Source organism: Rhinoraja longicauda, chromosome 43 (genome assembly GCF_053455715.1).
Source record: "Rhinoraja longicauda isolate Sanriku21f chromosome 43, sRhiLon1.1, whole genome shotgun sequence".
Lineage (NCBI taxonomy): Eukaryota > Metazoa > Chordata > Chondrichthyes > Rajiformes > Arhynchobatidae > Rhinoraja > Rhinoraja longicauda.
In genome coordinates this window covers 4,781,807-4,802,478 of record NC_135995.1, presented here as the reverse complement: position 1 = coordinate 4,802,478, position 20,672 = coordinate 4,781,807, and the positions used below count along the sequence as shown (strand labels likewise).

Here is a 20,672-nt window from a genome sequence, read left to right as displayed (position 1 = left end):
GTCTGTACGGAGTTTGTACGTTCTCCCCGTGACCTGCGTGGGTTTTCTCCGAGATCTTCGGTTTCCTCCCACACTCCAAAGACGTACTGGTATGTAGGTTAATTGGCTGGAGAAATGTGAAAATTGTCCCTAGTGGGTGTAGGATAGTGTTAGTGTGCGGGGATCGCTGTGCGGCGCGGACTCGGTGGGCCGCAGGGCCTGTTTCTGCATTTTATCTCTAAATCTAAATCAGTTTTGGTCTCCAAATTTGAGGAAGGATATTCTTGCTATTGAGGGCGTGCAGCGTGGGTTCACTAGGTTGATTCCCAGAATGGCGGGACTGTCGTATGTTGAAAGACTGGAGCGACTAGGCTTGTATACGATGGAATTTAGAAGGATCAGAAGAGACCTTATTGAAACATATAAGATTATTAAGGGATTGGACACGTTAGAGGCAGGAAACATGTTCCCAATGTTGGGGGAGTCCAGAACCAGGGGTCAGAGTTGGAGAGTAAGAACGGAGATGAGGAAAAACTTTTTCAAACAGACAGTTGTAAATCTGTGGATTTCTCAGCCTCAGAGGGCAGTGGAGGGCAATTCTCGGGATGCTTTCAAGAGAGAGCTAGATAGAGCTCTTGAAGATAGCGGAGTCAAGGGGTATGGGGAGAAGGCAGGGGGGGCTACTGATTGTGAATGATCAGCCATGATCACATTGAATGGCGGTGCTGGCTCTAGGGGGCGAACGGTCTACACCTGCACCTATTGTCTGTTGTCCATTATCTATTGTCTAATAGCATTGCACGCTAAGAGATGTGAAACTACATATGTGTATACTTACCAACTTCGCCGAGATACGACTGACCGTTTACAACGGTCTGAGACACCAGAAATATCCCGTAAAGGAAGAAAAGTGTCACGACCATTCTTCTGCAGTAAAACTTTTCCTGGATGAGAGACCTGGGTAGAAAATGTGGAATCCAACGTGAGTTGTTCTGCTTATATTGATCTAAGTGGTGTCGGGTGGATTCGCGATTGGTTTGTCGATGATAATGGCAAGGCAGGTATGGGTGTGCCTTCCGAGCTGCTTTCTATTGGAGGATGTGGACTATGTGGATTGTTTTGACACACCTGGATTGTTTTGACACACCTGGATTGTTTTCTCGGGAAAGGAGGAAAATGAGGGAGACTTCACCGATGTTTCTAACATTTTGAAAATACAGTTAGGATAGTGGAAACGTCTTCTGCAATATTGATACTCAAATATTAGATGATATTGGATTGAGGGCAGAGGGCAGTAGATATGCGTGGCCAGGCCTATACCCAGAGAGTGACAGTTATCTGGAACACCACGCCAAGTCTGGCGGTGAAGCCAGATGAAATAGGCACGCATAGGAGATGTGCCTATGCAATGCGATGACAAGAATCATATGCATGCATAAATAATTCGTTTAATGTGGCATTATGTTTGACAAAGCTGTCGTGGGACGACGGTTTTTTTTCTTGTGCTGTACTTTTCTGTACCCTATGTTGAAATATACGGATCAGTGTTTGGCCGAAACAACAACGGAGGAGGTATGTTATGAGGAAGTTTGTGGTCCTGCAGTTAGAAATATTGAAACATAGAAAATAGGTGCAGGAAGAGGCCATTCGGCCCTTCGAGCCAGCACCGCCATTCATTGTGATCATGGCTGATCATCCACAATCAATAACTGGTGCCTGCCTTCTTCCCATATCCCTTGATCCCACTACTGCCGAGAGCTCTAACTAACCCTCTCTTAAATCCATCCAGTGATTTGGCTTCCACTTCCCTCTGTGGAAGAGAATTCCACAAATTCACAACAATCTCGGTGAAAAAGTTCCTTCTCATCTCAGTCTTAAATGGCCTCCCTTTATTCTAAGACTGTGGCCCTTGGCAGTCCCGCCATCCGAGAGATCAATCTCGTGAATCTATGCTGCCCTGCCTCATTTCCCCCATTAGGAGACTAAAACTGTACACAATACTCCAGATGTTGTCTTACCAGGGCCCTATAAAACTGGAGAAGTACCTCTTTACTCCTTTACTGAAATCCACTCGATATGAAGGCCAACATGCCATTAGCTTTCTTCACTGTCTGCTGTACCTGCACGCCAACTTTCAGTGACTGGTGTACAAGGACACCCAGGTCTCGCTGCACTTCCCCTTACCTAACCTGACACCTGAGACATTACTCTGTCTCCTTGTTTTTGCCGCCAAAGTGGAAAACCTCACATTTATCGATATTATACTGCATCTGCTAAGCATCTGGCCACTCACTCAACCTGTCCATGTCACCCTGCAACCTCCTAACATCCTCTTCGCAGTTCACGATGCCACCCAGCTTTGTGTCATCTGCAAACTTGCCAGTGTTATTTCTAATTCCATCATCCAAATCATTAATATATATGGGGAACAGTTGCGGCATCAACCCGAGCCTTGCGGCACTCTACTCGCCACTGCCTGCCATTCTGAAAAGGATCCGTTTACTCTCACTCTTTGTTTCCTGTCTGCCAACCAATTCTCTATCCATGTCAACACTCTACCCATTATACCATGTGCTCTAATTTTGCTCACCAATCTCCCTTGTGCGACCTTGTCAAAGGCTTTCTGAAAGTATAGATACATTACATCCACTGGCTACCCTTCGTTCATTTTACTTGTCACATCCTCAAAAAATTCCAGAAGATTTCCCGAATTCCAAGCATCTTTCCCACCACGGAAGTCAGGCGAACTGGTCTTTAATTTCCCGTTTACTCCTTTCTTGAAAAGTGGGATAACATGAACTATCCGCCAATCCACAGGAACTGATCCCGAATCTATTGAACATTGCAAAATGATCACCAATGCGTCCACTATTTCTAGAGCCACCTCCCTGAGTACCCTGGGATGCAGGCCACCAGGCCCTGGGGATTTATCAACCTTCAGTCCCATTAGTCTACCCAATACTATTTTACGCATAATGCAAATTTATTTCAGTTCCTCTATCCCCCTAGATCCTCTGTCCTCTAGTACATCTGGGAGATTGTTTGTGTCTTTCTTTGTGAAGACAGATCCGAAGTACCTGTTCAACTCTTCTGCCATTTCCTTTTTACCTATAATAATTTTACCAATGTCTGCCTTCAAGGGATCCACATTTGATTTTGCTACTCTTTTTCTCTTAACGTATCCAAATAAGCTTTTACTGTCCTTTATATTCTGGGCCAGCTTCCACTCGTACTTCATCTTTTCAGCCCGTGTTGCCCGTTTTGTTACATTCTGTTGTCCTATGAAAGTTTCCCAATCTTCTGGCCTCCCGCTACTCTAAGGTGTGTTATACATCTTTTGTTTTGGTTTGATTCCATCCCCAACTTCCCTTGCCAGCCACGGTTGGCTCGAATTCCGCCTTAGAAATTTTTTTCCGCTTTGGAATGAAATAATCCTGCCATTGCTGTTCCACTGTGTTCTTCAGGAAAATTATGGAAGTTGTAGTAGAAGTATATAGAACATGAGAAACAGGAAGTCAACATGATATTTACGTGTGATTGAACGTCATTTAATTATGACCTTTCAGTTAAAGGAAATCGATTATGGAATATATTGAAAGGTCGCTCACGAATCGTGTGAAACTTCCGCACGTTTTTGTTCTTGTCAAATGTGTTTCCATTCTTTTACCGCTATTATCCAGATGCAAATGTCTTTATTCGGTGAATTAGCAGTTGAGAAAGTAGACGAGGCAAATACAAAAACATTGAAATCGAGCAAGTATATGGATCGGAAGTGTTCAAAGCGATTGGGACAAAATGTGGGAAATTGCAACATTGTACGTCCTGTGACGCCGTGGACCTGCTGACCCCTTTTCTGGTTCCCACCCTCGTGTCCCACAACTTGAAACTTTCTGGAATAACAAGTCGATCAGCAGGCAGATTAAACAATTCTCGAAGTCAGCCTGCTCTGGAAGGGCGAATGGTAATTAATGCAGGGATCGGTGCGTGTATATTTTGCAGATACCACTGAAGTCCGCATGGTTGGTTATCAATGATTATAGCAGAATGTTTATCAGCTGTGATACTGCGCCGAGGAATGACTAAATGAGCTTAATGCAGTACAATGTGAGATGTGAGATTTAGGAAGTGAAAGAAAGAAACGACTGTCATGGTGCATGGTCGGGCCCCAGTGAGTAATGTAGCAGAGTACTTGTACGTTTTTCCTGGAAAGTGGAAGAGTCATGGAATACTCGTTCGTCCTGCAATGCTCAACTGGCGTAGCTGCACGAGAGTAGATGAACGACAGAGCAAATTGGGAGACACAGACAAAGGGACCTGAGTTTTCCTGCACTATGACCAACTGTCTTAGTCTCTGGTCGTTAATACACGTTGTAATTATGTTTATTTCATTTCTGCTCACTGTTGCATATGAAATGAGGCCGTTTTGTTCTTCACGTTCCGCATTCTTTGTGTTCAGTGTCATGCCAAATCTGATGATGTCTGTACCGCCAGTCATAGTTAACAGATAACCCGTACTCTGTATAACGAGACACAGTCATTTGGCTGGAAGAAAGGATGAGAAGTAGGGTGATATTTATATTAATAGGTTCCGTACAACATTAGTTATATTCTGTGGAACGTCGCGTGCTACTCAAACCTCACGTGTCCACAGCGATAGTCTTATGTAACACATAACGCGTGTTCTGCATCATGAGACACAGACACTTGGCCTTCACAAAAGACGAGAGGGAGAGCGACATTTATCCAGGCACTGGACGTATTAATCACATCTTGCAGCACTTGGTCCGTATGTTTCTGTACCTTGACGTTTCTGGCGCTTTTCTTGGTAGTTGGTAAATTATATAAGCGAATCTGCTCCCAACACTCCATCCGAGAGCGTTGTCCATGTAATCACTGCTCCCTGGGTGAAAACGTCTCCTGCTGATCCGATCTCTTACTTCGTCCAACTTCCACCAGGTGATTTGTTTACCCATGTCCAATAGAGTCTACCCATCATAACGTTGGACACCTCAGTCACGTCCCTTCTAAACCTTCTCTGCTTCCGTAAAATTAGATTAACCGCTCGCATCACACCCACAAAAATGAAGCAGGCCTTTACAGCAACATCTTGGTGAATCAACTCTGCACCCTTTCCTATGCTTCCACCTATTCCTACACTATGGTGGACACTGAACTCATGCTGATATCTGACTAATACGTTATATAGTTGGATCAATTAGTGCCTGCTATTGCACTAATAAAGGCCAGATTTCCTTGTGAATTTCAACCGACTTTTCTTCACGGATCTCGACCAGTATTATTGCGAGAATATGGTCCATTATGCATTAATCGCAATGAAGGCTCGTCGATAAGTAAATGCATATATATATAGTTAAAAAATAAATATGTACGCTGCCACAGAGACATGCGGAGGTGCACATTGAAGGGTGGCGATATTTTATTTGCACATTTACTTTAAACGTCAGCCTTCAAAGTTTTCTTGTTCATAAGTTGATAAGTGATGAACAGAGTCAAACCTATTCGGCCAATCTATTGTGGCTGATCGATCTTTCCCCATCAATCCCAGTCTTCTGCTTTCTACTCATAACTCTTAATCTCTGTACAACCAAGAATCTATCAATTTCCACCCTAAAAATATTAATTGACATGACCACCACAACATATTGTGGCATTGTATTCCACAGATTCACCACCCTCTGACAAAAGAAATCGGAGCTTCTTCCAAACACACTACATTTCAAGTGACCAGTCGTGAATCTCACTTCATTACCTGAGTGGCCAAGGCGAGAGGTGATCCGCAATGGAAACATCGACAGCAGACAACGAGAATTCAACTTGGACAGTCGCAAATCAATCCTTTTTCGACACTTCGAACACCGGGAAACAAGGCGGCACAAGAATGGGTGTAGAGAGATGTACAAGGATTTTGCCAGAACATGAAGGCCTGCGCTCTGGGGGAAGGTTGATCAAGCAGGGACTCTTCCTTGGAGAGCAGGGGAATGTGGATTGATCTTATAGATGTGTATGAAATGCTGAGAGAAGTAGATCGGTGAGATGCCGTCTCTTGCTCAGAGTAGGCGAATCGAAAAACAGAGGACATAAGTTTAAGCTGAGGTGGGAAAGATTGAATTAGAACCCGAGGGATAACTTTTTCACGCAAAAGTTGGTTAGTATGTAGAAAGAGCTGCGAGAGGAAGTAGTTGAGGCAAGTAAAATCGCAAAGTTAAACATATATTTACACAGGTACATGGATAGGACATATTAAGAGGGATCTGGGTCATGGATGAATAGAGCACGAGGAACAGGAAGTCGGCATGATATTTGCCGTACCTGTCTAACTGCTCCTTAAATGGTGGGATAGTCCCTGCCTCAACCACACCCTCTGGCAGTTTTTTCCACAAATCCACCACTCATTGTGCCAAAAAGTTACCGCTCAGGTTCTTATTAAATCTTTTCACCTTCACCTTAAACCTAAGTCGTCTGGTCCTCGAATCACCTACTCTGGGCAAGAGACTCTGTTCACCCAATCTATTCCTCTCGTGACCTTATGCAGCTCTATAACGTTACCTTTCATCCTCCTGCACTCCAAGGAATAGAGTCCCAACCTACTCAATCTCTGCCTATAGCTCAGACTGTCTTGTCCTGACCACATGTTTGGCGACATGCCGAATTGCCTCAGTCCACTGATGAAGTACAGGTGTCGGTGTGGCGTCTTGGCTGTGTCTGCAGTGTGGTTGGTCCGCCATAGATCGTTGATGATATTTACGCCAAGGAGCCTGATGCCCTTCGCCATTTCCACTTCAGCGTGTTTGATGCTGACATGGGCTTGTCCTCCACTGCGCGTGCTGGTGGAGTGCCTGCCCCAATCAGGCTTCCATTGCTTCAGACGCTGGTGGGAAGTCAACAAACCTGAGCGTTGTGCAATTCTAAACATCCCCATCTGTGATGAACGGCGGTTTATCGACAATGCAACGTCCTGTTATTGCAATAATGAGTGCGCATAATCAGAGGGAAAGAGGTTTTACGAGGATGTTGCCAGGACTCAAGGGCCCGAGCTATCAGGAGAGGTTGAGCAGGCTGGAACTCTCTACCTTGGTGCGCAGGAGGATGAGGGATGACCTTAGAGAGGACTAAAAAAACACGAGAGGAACAGATCGGGCAGATGTATAGTCTCTTGCCAAGAGTAGAGGAATCGAGAACCAGAGGACATAAGTTTAAGGTGAGGGTGGAAAGATTTAATAGGAACCTGAGGGGTAACACAATGTGGGTGGTGGGTATATGGAACGAGCTACTGGAGGAGGTAGTTGGGCAGAGACTATCACAACGTTTACGAAGTAGTTGGACAGATACATGGATAGGGCAGGTTTGGAGGGATATGGGCCAAACGCGGGCACTGCAGGTCGGTCCAAGTACCTAATGTTTGTGGGGGAGGAGCTGGGAATGGGAGCTATAATGAACCTGTCGGTTTAGTGGATGGCCACAAAGAACTAGATCAGTCCCTTCAGCCCAGATCAGACTATACAATGCCACCACATGGTTCATGTGACAACAGCACGTTCCAGGCACCCACCACCCTGTGTGATAAAACATGACCCTTGACCCCCACTGTGCAAAAATCTATGTGGTCTCGTCAGAGCCGAGAGGGAAGGGGGGCGGCGCGGGGGCGCCTGCTGCCTCGTGCGGCGGGACCTGGTTCGCCGCTGCGGGGAAATATAGACAGTTCCATAAACATCCCGCAACTTTCTCAGCCCCAGAAACGTAGTGACTGTCTCTGCACTGCCTGGGGGATGTCTGTATTTACCGGATTGCAAGCAAAAGCAAAGCATTTCACTGTCCCTTGGTTCATGTGACAATAGAGTATAATTGGCTCATTGAGTTGAATTCAAATTTGCACATGAGACTGTTAAATGAAATAACAGTGTTTGCTGTAGATATAATATCATTGTGCAGCCTAATATAATTAACAATTCACGATGGGAAACACTGATGTATTTAGTTTAAGGGAATGAAATTTACAGGCAGTTTGTATCAAATAGCATCCACTTACTGGTCAGGGCTGTGATTGACGGGGCTGAGCTCCGCCTCCCCTCAGCCGTGCCCCGATACTGCAAGGGTTCAGCAGCTGCGCCAAAGGGAACGCGTTTTGAACCAGGAAGTGGCGGAGTTACAATGGCTGCGAAAGACCAGGTCGAGAGTTTAACGGAGGAGATAGTTTGTCCCATCTGCCTGGAATTCTTCACCGATCCGGTTACACTGGAGTGCGGGCACAACTTCTGCCGCTCCTGTATCACACAGAGTTGGGACAGGGAGGGGAGAAACTGCTGCCCGGAATGTAGAGAGGAGTTTACAGACCGCACCCTCAGGGTGAATCGGGCCTTGGCGAGACTGGCTGAGAAAGCTCGAACACTGAGCCTGAATCGGGAAATAATTCCAGAGAAGGAAAGTAAACTTCACTGCGAGGAACATAAGGAAGAACTGAAGCTGTTTTGTGAAACTGACAAGAAGCTGATCTGTGTGGTTTGTGCAGCTGGGCGGGAACACAAGTATCACAGCTTCATGCCGGTTAAAGAAGCTGTTGAAAACCACAAGGTAAAAGCAAACCGATTTTAATCGCATCATTGTTTAATTCCATTTTTACTGTTCAACCATTTAATTTTCTGATTCCCAAACACAATTGCAGGATCAGGTGAAATCTTCCATCCAGTCTCTCACAAAAGATAAATCAGGGATCCAGCAAATGGAGCAGCAACAGAAAGAGAAGATTTCTGGAGTTCTGGTGAGGCTTTTAAGTTTCGATTTCCTGATCTTGTGCAGGTTTGATCCCTGTGATGTGTGTAATAACAGGGCAGCGCAGTGACACAAGTAGTGCTGCTGTCTCCTAGTTCTGGTGAGCGGGATCGATCCTGACCTCGGGCGCTGCCCGTGTGGTTCACGCCTTCTCCCTATGACTGTGGCGGATTCCTTCCACGTCCCCAACAAAGATACTAGAGGAGCAAAATGAACCACTCCGTCGAAATTGCGTCCACTGAAGTGTAGTACGTAACATAATTTTAGTAAGCAAAACCCACCTCTCGCTGTGTAATCAGTGTTGTGGGGGAACAGTATGTGTGATGATCCCATCAAAGTGCAGAAAATATCTCATCTATCAACCCACATTTTATTGTTATTTTTATTTTAAAATGTTTTCCCCCTGCTAAATTTCTCTGGTTTTATTTTCTTACTGTTTCTGCCCATGTCCCTCCCATCCTTCCTCCCCAGTCCCCTCTTTTGTGCAGTTTCCCTTGTATTGCTCAAACACACACTCAGCACAAATTTAACTTATATATATATATATGTATAGATATGAATGTGTGTTTGTTTGTGTGTGAGAGGCAAGATGGAGATAAATAGATCTCAAAGTTCCTTCTCGTGGATCAGAAGCAACTTTGATTTAAAGCAACACTCTATTTCTCTTTTCATCTTATTTTTCAAATCATGTACATAAACCATAAAGGATTCAACCTTTATGGTATATATATATACATAGATATATGTCAAGTTACTTTCTAGTGATTTCCTCTAATTATTTGTTTAGCAACCTTTTTACTTTCAATCTCTCTCTCTCTCTCTCTCTTTTTCCCTGTACCCAATATATACAAATATATATACAAATATAAAATCAGTCATTCACACACTTCTCAGCGCATGGTTCTCTCTATCATGATCACTGTTCTCTCACATACATTTCATTAGGGCCTTCCCGTACACATTCGCAATCAGTGACATCAAACTTATTTCCAGAAATCCTAATATTGGGAATAAAATAACTATGAACACATATTAAGATATTTATAATAATAATAATAAACATTTATTTTTTATCGCGCTTTTCCAAATGCTCAAAGACGCTTTACAAAAACAGTCAAGACATAAAAAGAAACAAACGAACTGTCCTGACGGAGAAGCGGCGAACAAATAGCGCCAGCGTCCTCTCACGTCAGGGTCCGTCAGTAAACAATAAAGAACACAAGACACACAATTACAATTTTAACACAAACAGCCATCACAGTGATTGCTCCAGGCACACCCTCACTGTGATGGAAGGCAAAGAAAAGTCTTATCTCCATTTTTCCATTATTTTCATTCTACATTAGTGTAATAAAATGTAATGCATACATACATACACTTATACAGAAGTGCTAGCTTTAGACATGAAGAATGTACATTACCACCATAGTTTAGTTTTGAATTTAACATATAATTGAGGGGGTCGGTGCAATATAGTGCTAACCCTCAGTTTTGTGAAAAATGAGTTACAGGCATTGACACGATACTTACCCACAATCCTACAACCTGTAAAAAATTCATATTTAAATTTAACCGATAAGTTGGTCAAATAACATAGGCACCTTCTAGGTTTTGTTGTGATTAATGGATTTTTTAAATGTGAGTATCTCATAACGATACATTTGTGGGTTAGCAGTATATTGCACCCCCTTCAATTTTACATCATTCAAAAATGAATTTCATAAAACAAGGATAACACCTTTTATTTCTGTCATTCATGGTAAGTTTTACATCATTTTGTGTGCAAGATGTACAGGGTTGCACTGTTTCGCATATCAGCTAACCAATGAAATGATCATGTCCTGATTTATACCAGCACTTCACCTTCCCTCCTTTGTCTGAAGAAGGGTCCCAACATGAAACATCACCCATCCTTTTCCTCCAGAGATGCTGCCTGACCCGGTGATTTACTCCACCACTGTGTCTATTTGAATTGGATTCGTGCTCTGTACCACATCAGGCAGCATTGGTCATTTTAGTGGCTGTCAAGGATTTTTAAATAATCAATTCACCAATTCAAATTTTCTTGGCTCTAATTATAAAGTTAAATGTCTTTTCGATTATATTGTGGATACAGTCGAGTTCTATTGTTGGCAAATGCCAAATCTCTGCTTCCATGACTTTCTAAAGTAAAGCAAAAAGAGATACAGCTCGTGGAGGTGAAAATAAAATTAACAGAGAAAGCAAAGAAGAACAGTTCATTAAAACATGATCAACTGGCCTGATACAGATAGAGTGGATCTCTAGTGCAAATATTCAATCAGTAACATCCAAATTTTAAAGATCATGAAGCAGCAACTCGTCAAGAAATAGTCATAGGTGTCAACCATTAACTTATCCAAGAAGAAGAACAAAAATAATTGTTTGCAAACATTTTATATACGAACAAATCGCAGAGAGTTGTGAACACAGCCCAGTCTGGCACACAGAATCTGTTTACTAAAATGGCGCTGAAATATACCCATGACCAACTACGGTTTTACGTGTCGGGTGGTCTATCTTGCTCCTCTAGTATCTTTGGTGCCCAATACATGCTGGTTCAAAGGTGAATCGGTGACTGTAAATTATTCCTGCGGAGGTGGGTTGTGGGCGGATGAATGAGAATTAATGGGTACGTGAAAAGGAATAGGCAGCAGGGAATTAAAGTCATAAGGAATAGGAGTAGAATGAGGCCATTTTGCCCATCGCATCTACGCCGCTATTCAATAATGGCTGACCTATCTCTCCCTCCTTACCCCATTCTCCTGCCTTCTCACCATAATCTCTGAAACCTGTACTAATCAAGAATCTATCTTTGCCATAAAAAAATCCATAGCCTTCTGTGGCAAAAAAAATCCACAGATTCACCACCATCTGACCAAAGAAATTTCTCTTCATCTTCCTAAATTAGCGTCCTTTAATTCTGAGGCTATGACTTTGAGTCCTGGATTCTCCCACTAGTGGAAACATCCTCTCCACAACCACTCTATCCAAGCCTTTCACTATTCTGTATGTTTTAATTAGGTCCCCCTCATTCTCTGAAACCCCAGCGAGTACTGGCCCAGTGCTAACAAACGCTCCTCATAGGTTAACCCACTCATTCCTGGGATCATTCTTGTAAACCTCCTCTGGACCCTCTCCAGAGCCAGCACATCTTTCCACAGATATGGTGCCCAAAATTGCTCACAATATTACAAATGCGGCCTTACCAGCGCCTTATGGAGCCTCAACATCACATCCCTGCTTTTGGATACAAGCCCTCTTGAATAAATGCTGGCACAGAGTTTGCTTTCCTTACTATTGATCTATGCCTTTATTCCTACCACCAAAATGCATGACTCCACACTTTGAGATCTTGATGAAATATTGATCTTCACCTTTCATTTCACAGGAACAATCACACAACCTTCAGTCTAAGATCAAATCCCAGTTTGCTGAACTGCACCAGATTCTCACTGAGAAAGAGCAGCGAGGACTGGCAGATATCCGGGAGGAAGAGAAGAAGATTCTAAATGCAATGGAGAAAAATCTTCGAGAAATTGAAGAGAATTTAAATTCCATTCAGGAGGAACTCTTTAAGTTGCAGCAGCAGATGGATCAAAAGGACAATGTGGTGTTTCTGAAGGTGAGGGGTTACACTACAGTCTGGCGAAGTGAAAGTGCACAGTCACAAAATGGTGGGGGATGTTTCTGAAATAAATGCTGCCTTTACCAGTAATTCAGAACTGGGTTAATGTTTCATCTGTTCCAGTTGTAGTTGTTCCCAAACTAATTGGCCTCCCGCATAATCTATGGGATCTCAGGACTGCCTGGCCGTAATGTAGAGAGGTGTTTATATTCTGTGGAGTTCAGAACAACCCGGGTGATCCTATATCTGATCTCAAGGACCACGAATGGACAGAGGGCAGTAAACCTCTGGGATTCTTCAACCAGGAGACTATGAGAGGTTTAACCTGTTGGATGTATTTATACCAGAGACAGATACATTTTTGAAAATTTGTGGAATTGAAATCAAAGGGGATGGGACAAAGCGGAGGAGTTCAGTCCTGGGCTGCATCAGCCATGACCACAGTGTGGGGATTAACATTAAAATCTAGAACGTGGCGCACACAGCAGATTGATCATCTACATCCGGTTCCCATCAGCAGTGGGCGGTCACCTTGGGGGAATTTGCTCGGTTTGTTTTACCCACCTTTGTTCACCATAGAATGACATCCCACTCTACATCATAGACAGGCCATTCGGCCCATCCTATCCAGTCAAGATTTCAGCTCCACTCAACATCCCTCCCATCTACTCACCACACCTGGTAACAATACCCCGAATTCCAAAGTGCTCACGTGTTTATCCCGCTCGCCCTTAAATTATCTCTGCTGTTGGCTTCAGTCCCTCCAATGCAAGTGAGGTCCATGTTCTCATGACTGCATTCCTTTCAGTATTTGTTGAAGACCACGTTACATTTCAGCTTTGATATTTGCTCTCCCATCGATTAGAGATATTATTTCATTCTCACCCAATTAAATCCACCGATAAACTTAAATCCTCTCTCATCATTCCTGACATTTTCTCCTGATAAAATCCCACAACCTGCCCAATCTTTGCATTGAGTTCCATCCTCTCAGTTATGGCGTCATTCTCATGAACATTCCTTGTGCTTTCCCCCTTCGTTCTACGTCTCGATGGTAATGTCCGCTTTCTATCTGCATGACAGCGGTGATAAGAGTTGGGGAATGGGAATTATCAGAGGGTTGTGGAAATGTGGAGAAATTCCCGCTGTCGGGATGAGGACGGAACATCTCAGTCAATTCAGATTTGTGTTTTATTTCTTTCAGGAGGAAGCTGGTCGCAAGCGAAGGTAGGACATGCTCTTGACGGAAACATTGTAAGGTTTGGTAACATTGCACCTTATTGTGACATTGCACCTTATTGTAACATTGTAACATTGCACCTTATTGTAACATTGCACCTCATTGTAACATTGCACCTTATTGTGACATTGCACCTTATTATAACATTGCACCTTATTGTAACATTGCACCTCATTGTAACATTGTAACATTGCACCTCATTGTAACATTGTAACATTGCACCTTAACAGCAGGGGGACCAACATTCTGGCAGGCAGGTTTGCTAGTGCTGCATGTGTGGCTTTAAACTGAGTAGTGAGGGGGAGGGGTTGACAAATTGGGAATATGAAGATGGAGTTCAAGGGGAAGCGAATACATGAGAAACTGTAAAGGACTCTTGAATAAATGGGAAGGGAAGTTCTAGATGGGATAAGAGAGCAAGGTCAGGGCAAATTGTAACAGGTGTGAAAAGGGAGGTGAATACCGAAGGTAAAGTGTTGTATTTAAATGCGCGAAGTATAAAAAATAAAGTGGATGAGCTTGAGGCTGTCATATGTTGAAAGACTAGAGCGACTAGGCTTGTATACACTGGAATTTAGAAGGATGAGAGGGGATCTTATTGAAACATATAAGATTATTAAGGGGTTGGACACGTTAGAGGCAGGAAACATGTTCCCAATGTTGGGGGAGTCCATAACTAGGGGCCACAGTTTAAGAATAAGGGTAGGCCATTTAGAACGGAGGTGAGGGAAATATTTTTCAGTCAGAGAGTTGTAAATCTGTGGAATTCTCTGCCTCAGAAGGCAGTGGAGGCCAGTTCTCTGGATGCATTCAAGTGAGAGCTGGATAGAGCTCTTAAGGATAGTGGAGTCAGGGGGTATGGGGGTAAGGCAGGAACGGGGTACTGATTGAGAATGATCAGCCATGATCACATTGAATGTAGGTTCTGGCTCGAAGGGCCGAATGGCCTCCTGCTGCACATATTGTATATTGTCTATTGTTTTGTTGAACAGCCCAATATATTTCTAACGCTCAGTTTATAACCAGCTGTTAAATATTTGCAGAGTTGGTGTTGAAGCCAAACCACAGTTGGTGGTAGATGGTCACTTGCTGCTTGAAAAGTTTGAAACTCCTTTTTTGTACAACACGGTATTGGCAGAAGCATCTGATGCCATCAAGCAAGGTAAAGCTTATACCTTTTCCATTGTTCTTGTTTCTGACATCTTTAAGTAATGCGTAGATGCAAGCATTAATGGTATTTTGGACTGAAGGGAAATTGAAGATTTGATCTACCACCAAACACAGCTGCAGAAAAGCATCACAGAGTCAGAGAGCTGTGTCACACAGAAACAGGCCCTTTGACTCGACATGACCATGCCAACCGAGTTGCCCAACCGAGCTTGTCCCACTTGCCTGAGTCTGACACATATTCTTCCAAGTGTTTCTGATCCACGTATCCACCAAACTGTCTGTAAATGGTCGTCATTGTACCTCCCTCCACCATTTCCTCTGTCAGTTCGTTCCATACTTACACAACGCATTGACTGAAAAACCTGCTTCTTTTTACTGTTTTCACTCTCACCTTGAACTGATGCACTCGAGGTTTAGACTCTCCGACCTTGGGTAAAATACTATGGCTATTCACCTCATCTGTGCAACTTATATAGATCTTATACACAACTGTTAAAGCACCCTGATGGGCTCCAAAGACAAATGTCCCTGCCTGTCCAACGTCTCCCTTCAGACCTGATGAAATTGTCGTAGATCCTTTTGCACCCTCTCCAATTTACACACAACCTCATTGTGTCAAATGCTGTATTTAATATCCTGACCTATGAAAGCATGAGCGACAAACACATTCTTCACCTCCCTGCCTGTCACCGTTGCATCTTCCATGGCACTATGTACCTGCACCCCGACATCTCTCCGTTCTATAAAGCTCCCCGTTTACTGTGTATGTCCTGCCCTGGTTTGTCTCAGCAAAGTGCATCGCCTCACCTTCACATGAATAAATCCCACCTGCCGTTCCTGAGCCCATTGGCCCAGTTCACAGTTCACAGTTCACAACACTAAATCCAGAATTGCCTTCTCCCTGGTAGGCTCCAGTACAAGCTGTTCTAAGAATCCATCCCGAAGGCACTCTACAAACTCTCTTTCCTGGGGTCCATTTCCAACCTGATTTTCCCAGTCTACCTGCATGTTGAAATCTCCCATAACCACCGTAGCATTACATTTTTGACACGCCAATTTTATCTCCTGATTCAACTTGCACCCTATGTCGAGGCTACTGTTTGGGGGCCTATAGATAACTCCCATTAGTGTCTTTTTACCCTTACAATTTCTCATTTCTATCCATACTGATTCAACATCTCCTGATTCTATGTCACCCCTTGCAAGGGAATGAATATCATTCCTTACCATCAGAGCAACCCCACCCCCTCTGCCCACCTGTCTGTCTTTTCTATACGTTGTGTACCCCTGAATATTCAGTTCCCAGCCCTGGTCCTCTTGTAGCCATGTCTCAGTGATCCCTACAACATCATACTTGCCCATGACTAACTGAGCTTCAAGCTCATCCACTTTATTTTTTATACTACGCGCATTTAAGTACAACACTTTAACTTCTGTATTTACCTCCCCTCTCACATCGTTCACAATTGGCCCTGCCCTTAATTTCTTTTCCCCTCTAGAACTTCTGTTCCCATTTTTCCGAGAGTCTTTTGCAATATCTCCTGTATTCCCTTTTACCTCATCTTCATGTTCACAATTTGTTAACCCCTCCCCCCCACTACTTAGTTTAAAGCCACAGATCCAACCTTCCAGAGCGGCCTCCCATGCGGTGTGTAAAAGTTGCATCTCTCGGAGGGCAGTGAATATCTGGCATGTTGTGCCCAGGGTGGTGGTAAAAAGCTGAGATGTTGGATACGTGCAATTTGGCTACAAATAAATATTTGATAGATTGAAAATATAAGATGATGGGGAACTCACACAGAAGAGGAATTGGTGCCAGCTTAGATCAGCCATGATCACATTGAATGGAGGGGCAAGCCTGAGGAGCGGATCCAAATCCTGCTCCTGTTTTCTGGTGTTCCTTTCCTCCTGTGCACCGATATATTGACAGACTTGACACAGAGGGAATGCAGCAAAGATTAACAATACGTGCCTGGGACAATGAGTTTGCTGTGTGGGGTGAGATTGAGTAGACTAGGCCTGTGTACTCGAGTGTTTGGGTGTATTAGAGGGGATCTTAGTGAAACACAGAGTTCTTACAGGGCTCAGTGGGCTGGATGCAGGGTGGATGGTTCCCCTGTCAGAGGGGTCTGGAGATGCGGGCACTCTCTCAGAATGTGGGCTGCACCGTGTAGCACAGAGATAAGGAGACATTACTGCACGCAGAGGCTGGGTAAACGACCCTGCACCGGTGGCTGTGGAGACTCAGTCATTCAGTGCTCTTGGAGCTGAGAGCCATGGTTGTACATTACAGAGTCTGGCCCTTCGGCCCATCGTGTCCATGACCGTCTTTTCCCCAGCTATACGAATTGATTTGCCCACATTCCATCGGCATTCTTCTGCACCTCACCTATTTAAGTACCTCCAATATATTGATGATATCTCACTCCACCACCTCCTCTGCAGCATGTTCCAGATATCACCCACTCTCAGTGTAAATCTATGTACTAAACCTCTCGTTTGTTTGTTTGTTCTGGAACTAGAGCGAAAATGGTCCACGATAGCATGACGATTTTAAGCCCACCTTACTCACCGTCATCCCTTTGGTGCTAATGGAAGAAGTTTCTTTGAAATCGGTGTTATATTTTTTAAGTTATTCCACATTTTAAAGTTTAAATCTATCTCCTAGGGAGGTAGGGTAGAGGGAGGGAGAGAGGGGGGAGAGTGAGGGAGGTAGGGGGGGGGGGAGAGGGGGGGGGGGAGAGGGTGCTGTACCAATGCAGAAGAGGTTTGGCCCAACGTGTCCACTTGGTCTAGTAAAACCTAAATCTCAGATATACTTTAAAATTATTTTCTCTCAATATAAACCTGCACTCTCGTGATTTGATATCCCTGCAAGCGAATAAGGTTTAGATAATTACCCTGCATCCTGCTGCAGACTTTGACAACCTTCCCCACGATCCACAATTTTTGCTTCCTCCCCAAACTTACTAATCACACCTCCCACATTCACATCCAAGCTATGATCATATAACATCAACAGCAAAGGTTGCAGCGCCGATCTCTGCTGTGTTTGCCTGACCGTAGCAGCTGGAACAGTCCGTTGCTGGGGTGGTAGGGGTCCCTCATAATCTTGCTTGCTCTCGATCTGCACCTCCTGATGTATAGGTCCTGCAGGGGGGCGAGTGTAGTTCCCATGGTGCGTTCTGCCGAACGCACTTCTCTCTGCAGGGCCATCCTGTCCTGGGCCGAGCTGTTCCCAAACCAGACTGTAATGTTACCGGACAGGATGCTCTCTACAGCCCCAGAGTAGAAGCACTGAAGGATCCTCAGAGACACTCTGAATTTCCTCAGCTGTCTAAGGTGGTAAAGGCGCTGCTTTGCCTTACCCACCAGTGCTGCAATGTGCGTTGCCCATGTCAGATCCTCTGTGATGTGGACTCCCAAGTATTTAAAACTGCTCACCCTATCCACAGTAGACCCATTTATCTCCAGTGGCGTGTACATCCTTGGATGTTGAGCCCTTCTAAAGTCCACAATCAGCTCCTTAGTTTTAGTGACATTCAAAAGGAGGCTGTTGTCCTGACACCAGAGTGCCAGATCAGCCACCTCCTCCCGGTAGGCCTTATCATCATTGTCGGAGATTCGGCCCACCACCACAGTGTCATCAGCAAACTTGATGATGGAGTTTGAGCTGAACCTGGCCCCACAGTCATGAGTGTACAGGGAGCACAGTAGGGGGCTAAGGACGCAACCATGGGGGGATCCTATGTTCAGGGTGAGGGAGCTAGATGTGTGTTCCCCATCCTGACCACTTGGGGCCTGGCAGTGAGAAAGTCCAGGACCCAGGCACACAGAGGGGTGCTAAGCCCCAGTTCCAGCAGCTTCTCAGCCAATCTGCTGGGTCCAGTAAAACCTAAATCTCAGATATACTTTAAAATTCTTTGCTCTCAATATAAACCTGCACTCTCATGATTTGATATCCCTGCATGGAGAATAAGGTTTAGATAATTACCCTGCATCCTGCTGCAGACTTTGACAACCTTCCCCACGATCCACAATTTTTGCTTCCTCCCCAAACTTAGTAATTACACCTCCCACATTCACATCCAAGCCATGACCATATAACATAAACAGCAAAGGTTGCAGCACCGATCTCAGCTACACACCATCAGCCACAGACCTCCAAGCAGAAAAATCATCCTTCTACCGATACCTTCTACCTCCAACCACCAAGCCACGTGGATCCATTTCACCAGCTCGCCTTGGATCCCACCTGCCTTCGCTTTCTGGACCAGCCTTGCACGCGGAACATTGTCAAGTCCCTCAGTGAAGTTCATATATTGGTTCACAATGAGATCAGTGTGTTAGTTGTACACACCCATCAAATCCACCCGTGAATCCGCTCTCTTTCAACGACCCCACAACCACAAGTCTCCACCCATTCTGTCCAACACCCGATCATTCAACCTCTGCTTCCTTCCATGGTCCAAGCCACCCCTCCCTCTCTCTCTCACCCTCCACTCATAGAAACAGGGGCAGGTCATCTGGCCCCTCGTGTCTGCCCCCTTTCACTGTGATCATGACGACCCCACCACCCACCTCTACCTCCTCTTTAACAACCTCAAATTACCGCTCACCTCTATATCCTCCTGCTCCGATCTGCCTCCATATCTGAATAACCCGCTTCGTTTCTCCTTCACCACCGCAATCTCGCAATCCTCCTCACTCTCCGCACCCGTCCTCCCCGTCCACCCTCCCCCACCTCACGAAATTCCCCTCGCCGTCCCTGGATTAAAAACTCCGGGGGGGAGATGTCTGTTGTCCCCCCGATGTGGTCGTGGGTGAAACCCCGGGCAGGGTTTCAGTTGTCCGCCCGCCTGTGCCTGAGGCCGAGCGGCCTCTCCCCCGGTCCCGGGGCCGCGCTGCCCGAGTCTCCCCCCGACCCCCCCCCCCCGGGGACTCTCTGATTCTCTGCTTCTCCCCCCAGTCTCCGTCACCCTGGATGTGGAAACAGCGCATGCGCTGCTCGAGGTGTCTGAGGATCGGAAGAGGGTGAGACGGACCCGGACCGAGAGGAGTCTCCCTGACACCGGGAAGAGGTTTGCATACCGGCCGTGTGTGCTGGGATCGGAGGAGTTCACATCGGGGAGACATTACTGGGAGGTGGAGGTGGCGGGGAGTGAGGGCTGGAGTCTGGGAGTCGCCGCAGAGTCTGTGGAGAGGAAGGGAGGGGTCACACTGACCCCGGAGACTGGAGTCTGGAGGATCTGGCGGGTGGGTGACAAGTTTGAAGCACTCACCTCCCCTCCATCCCCTCTCCCCGCCCGTCCCATCCCCGGGAGGGTGGGAGTTTATCTCAGTTACGAGTCCGGGACAGTTTCATTTTACGACGCGGCCACCAAGTCCCATCTCCACACCTTCACTGGGAATAAATTCACGGGGAAACTTTATCCGTTCTTCTTGCCTTGGGATGTAGACCACTGGCTGAGAATCTGCTCCGGTTCCGCTCCGGGTGTGTAAAAGGGTCGGGTCCCGGGACCAGCGTCAGGAGCGGTGCTCAGGGGCTGTGGGGCAGAAACCCGGTGGACAACAGGTCGGCGCTGAACGGCTCCCATTTAATCCCCAAACTGCAACACCACCTCCTAACTTCCACCCTCGATACTCTGACTGACGAAGGCCAATGTGCCAAAAGCCTTTTTGACCGCCTTATCCACCTGCGACTCGACCTTCAAGGAACCATGCCCCTGAACCCCTAGATCCCTCTGCTCTACAACACTCCCCAGTTACGTTTGTAACTCTTCACCTTTAACTTGACGTTTAATAAAGTCTTTAAAAAAATAACCCGTGTTTGAGTTCTCTCCGCGTCCC

At 45.4% G+C, this 20,672-nt stretch overlaps 1 protein-coding gene across 1 annotated transcript; it reads left to right on the top strand.

The window, feature by feature from the left end:
* The first annotated feature begins 803 nt into the window (after window positions 1-803).
* LOC144612187 (zinc-binding protein A33-like) lies at window positions 804-20,565 on the top strand. Its single transcript, XM_078431744.1, has 7 exons — window positions 804-875; window positions 8,275-8,568; window positions 8,660-8,755; window positions 12,176-12,409; window positions 13,617-13,639; window positions 14,696-14,814; window positions 19,792-20,565. The coding sequence occupies exons 1-7, from the start codon at window positions 804-806 to the stop codon at window positions 20,322-20,324; spliced, it is 1,371 nt and encodes a 456-aa protein (XP_078287870.1). The 3' UTR covers window positions 20,325-20,565.
* Window positions 20,566-20,672: the final 107 nt, after the last annotated feature.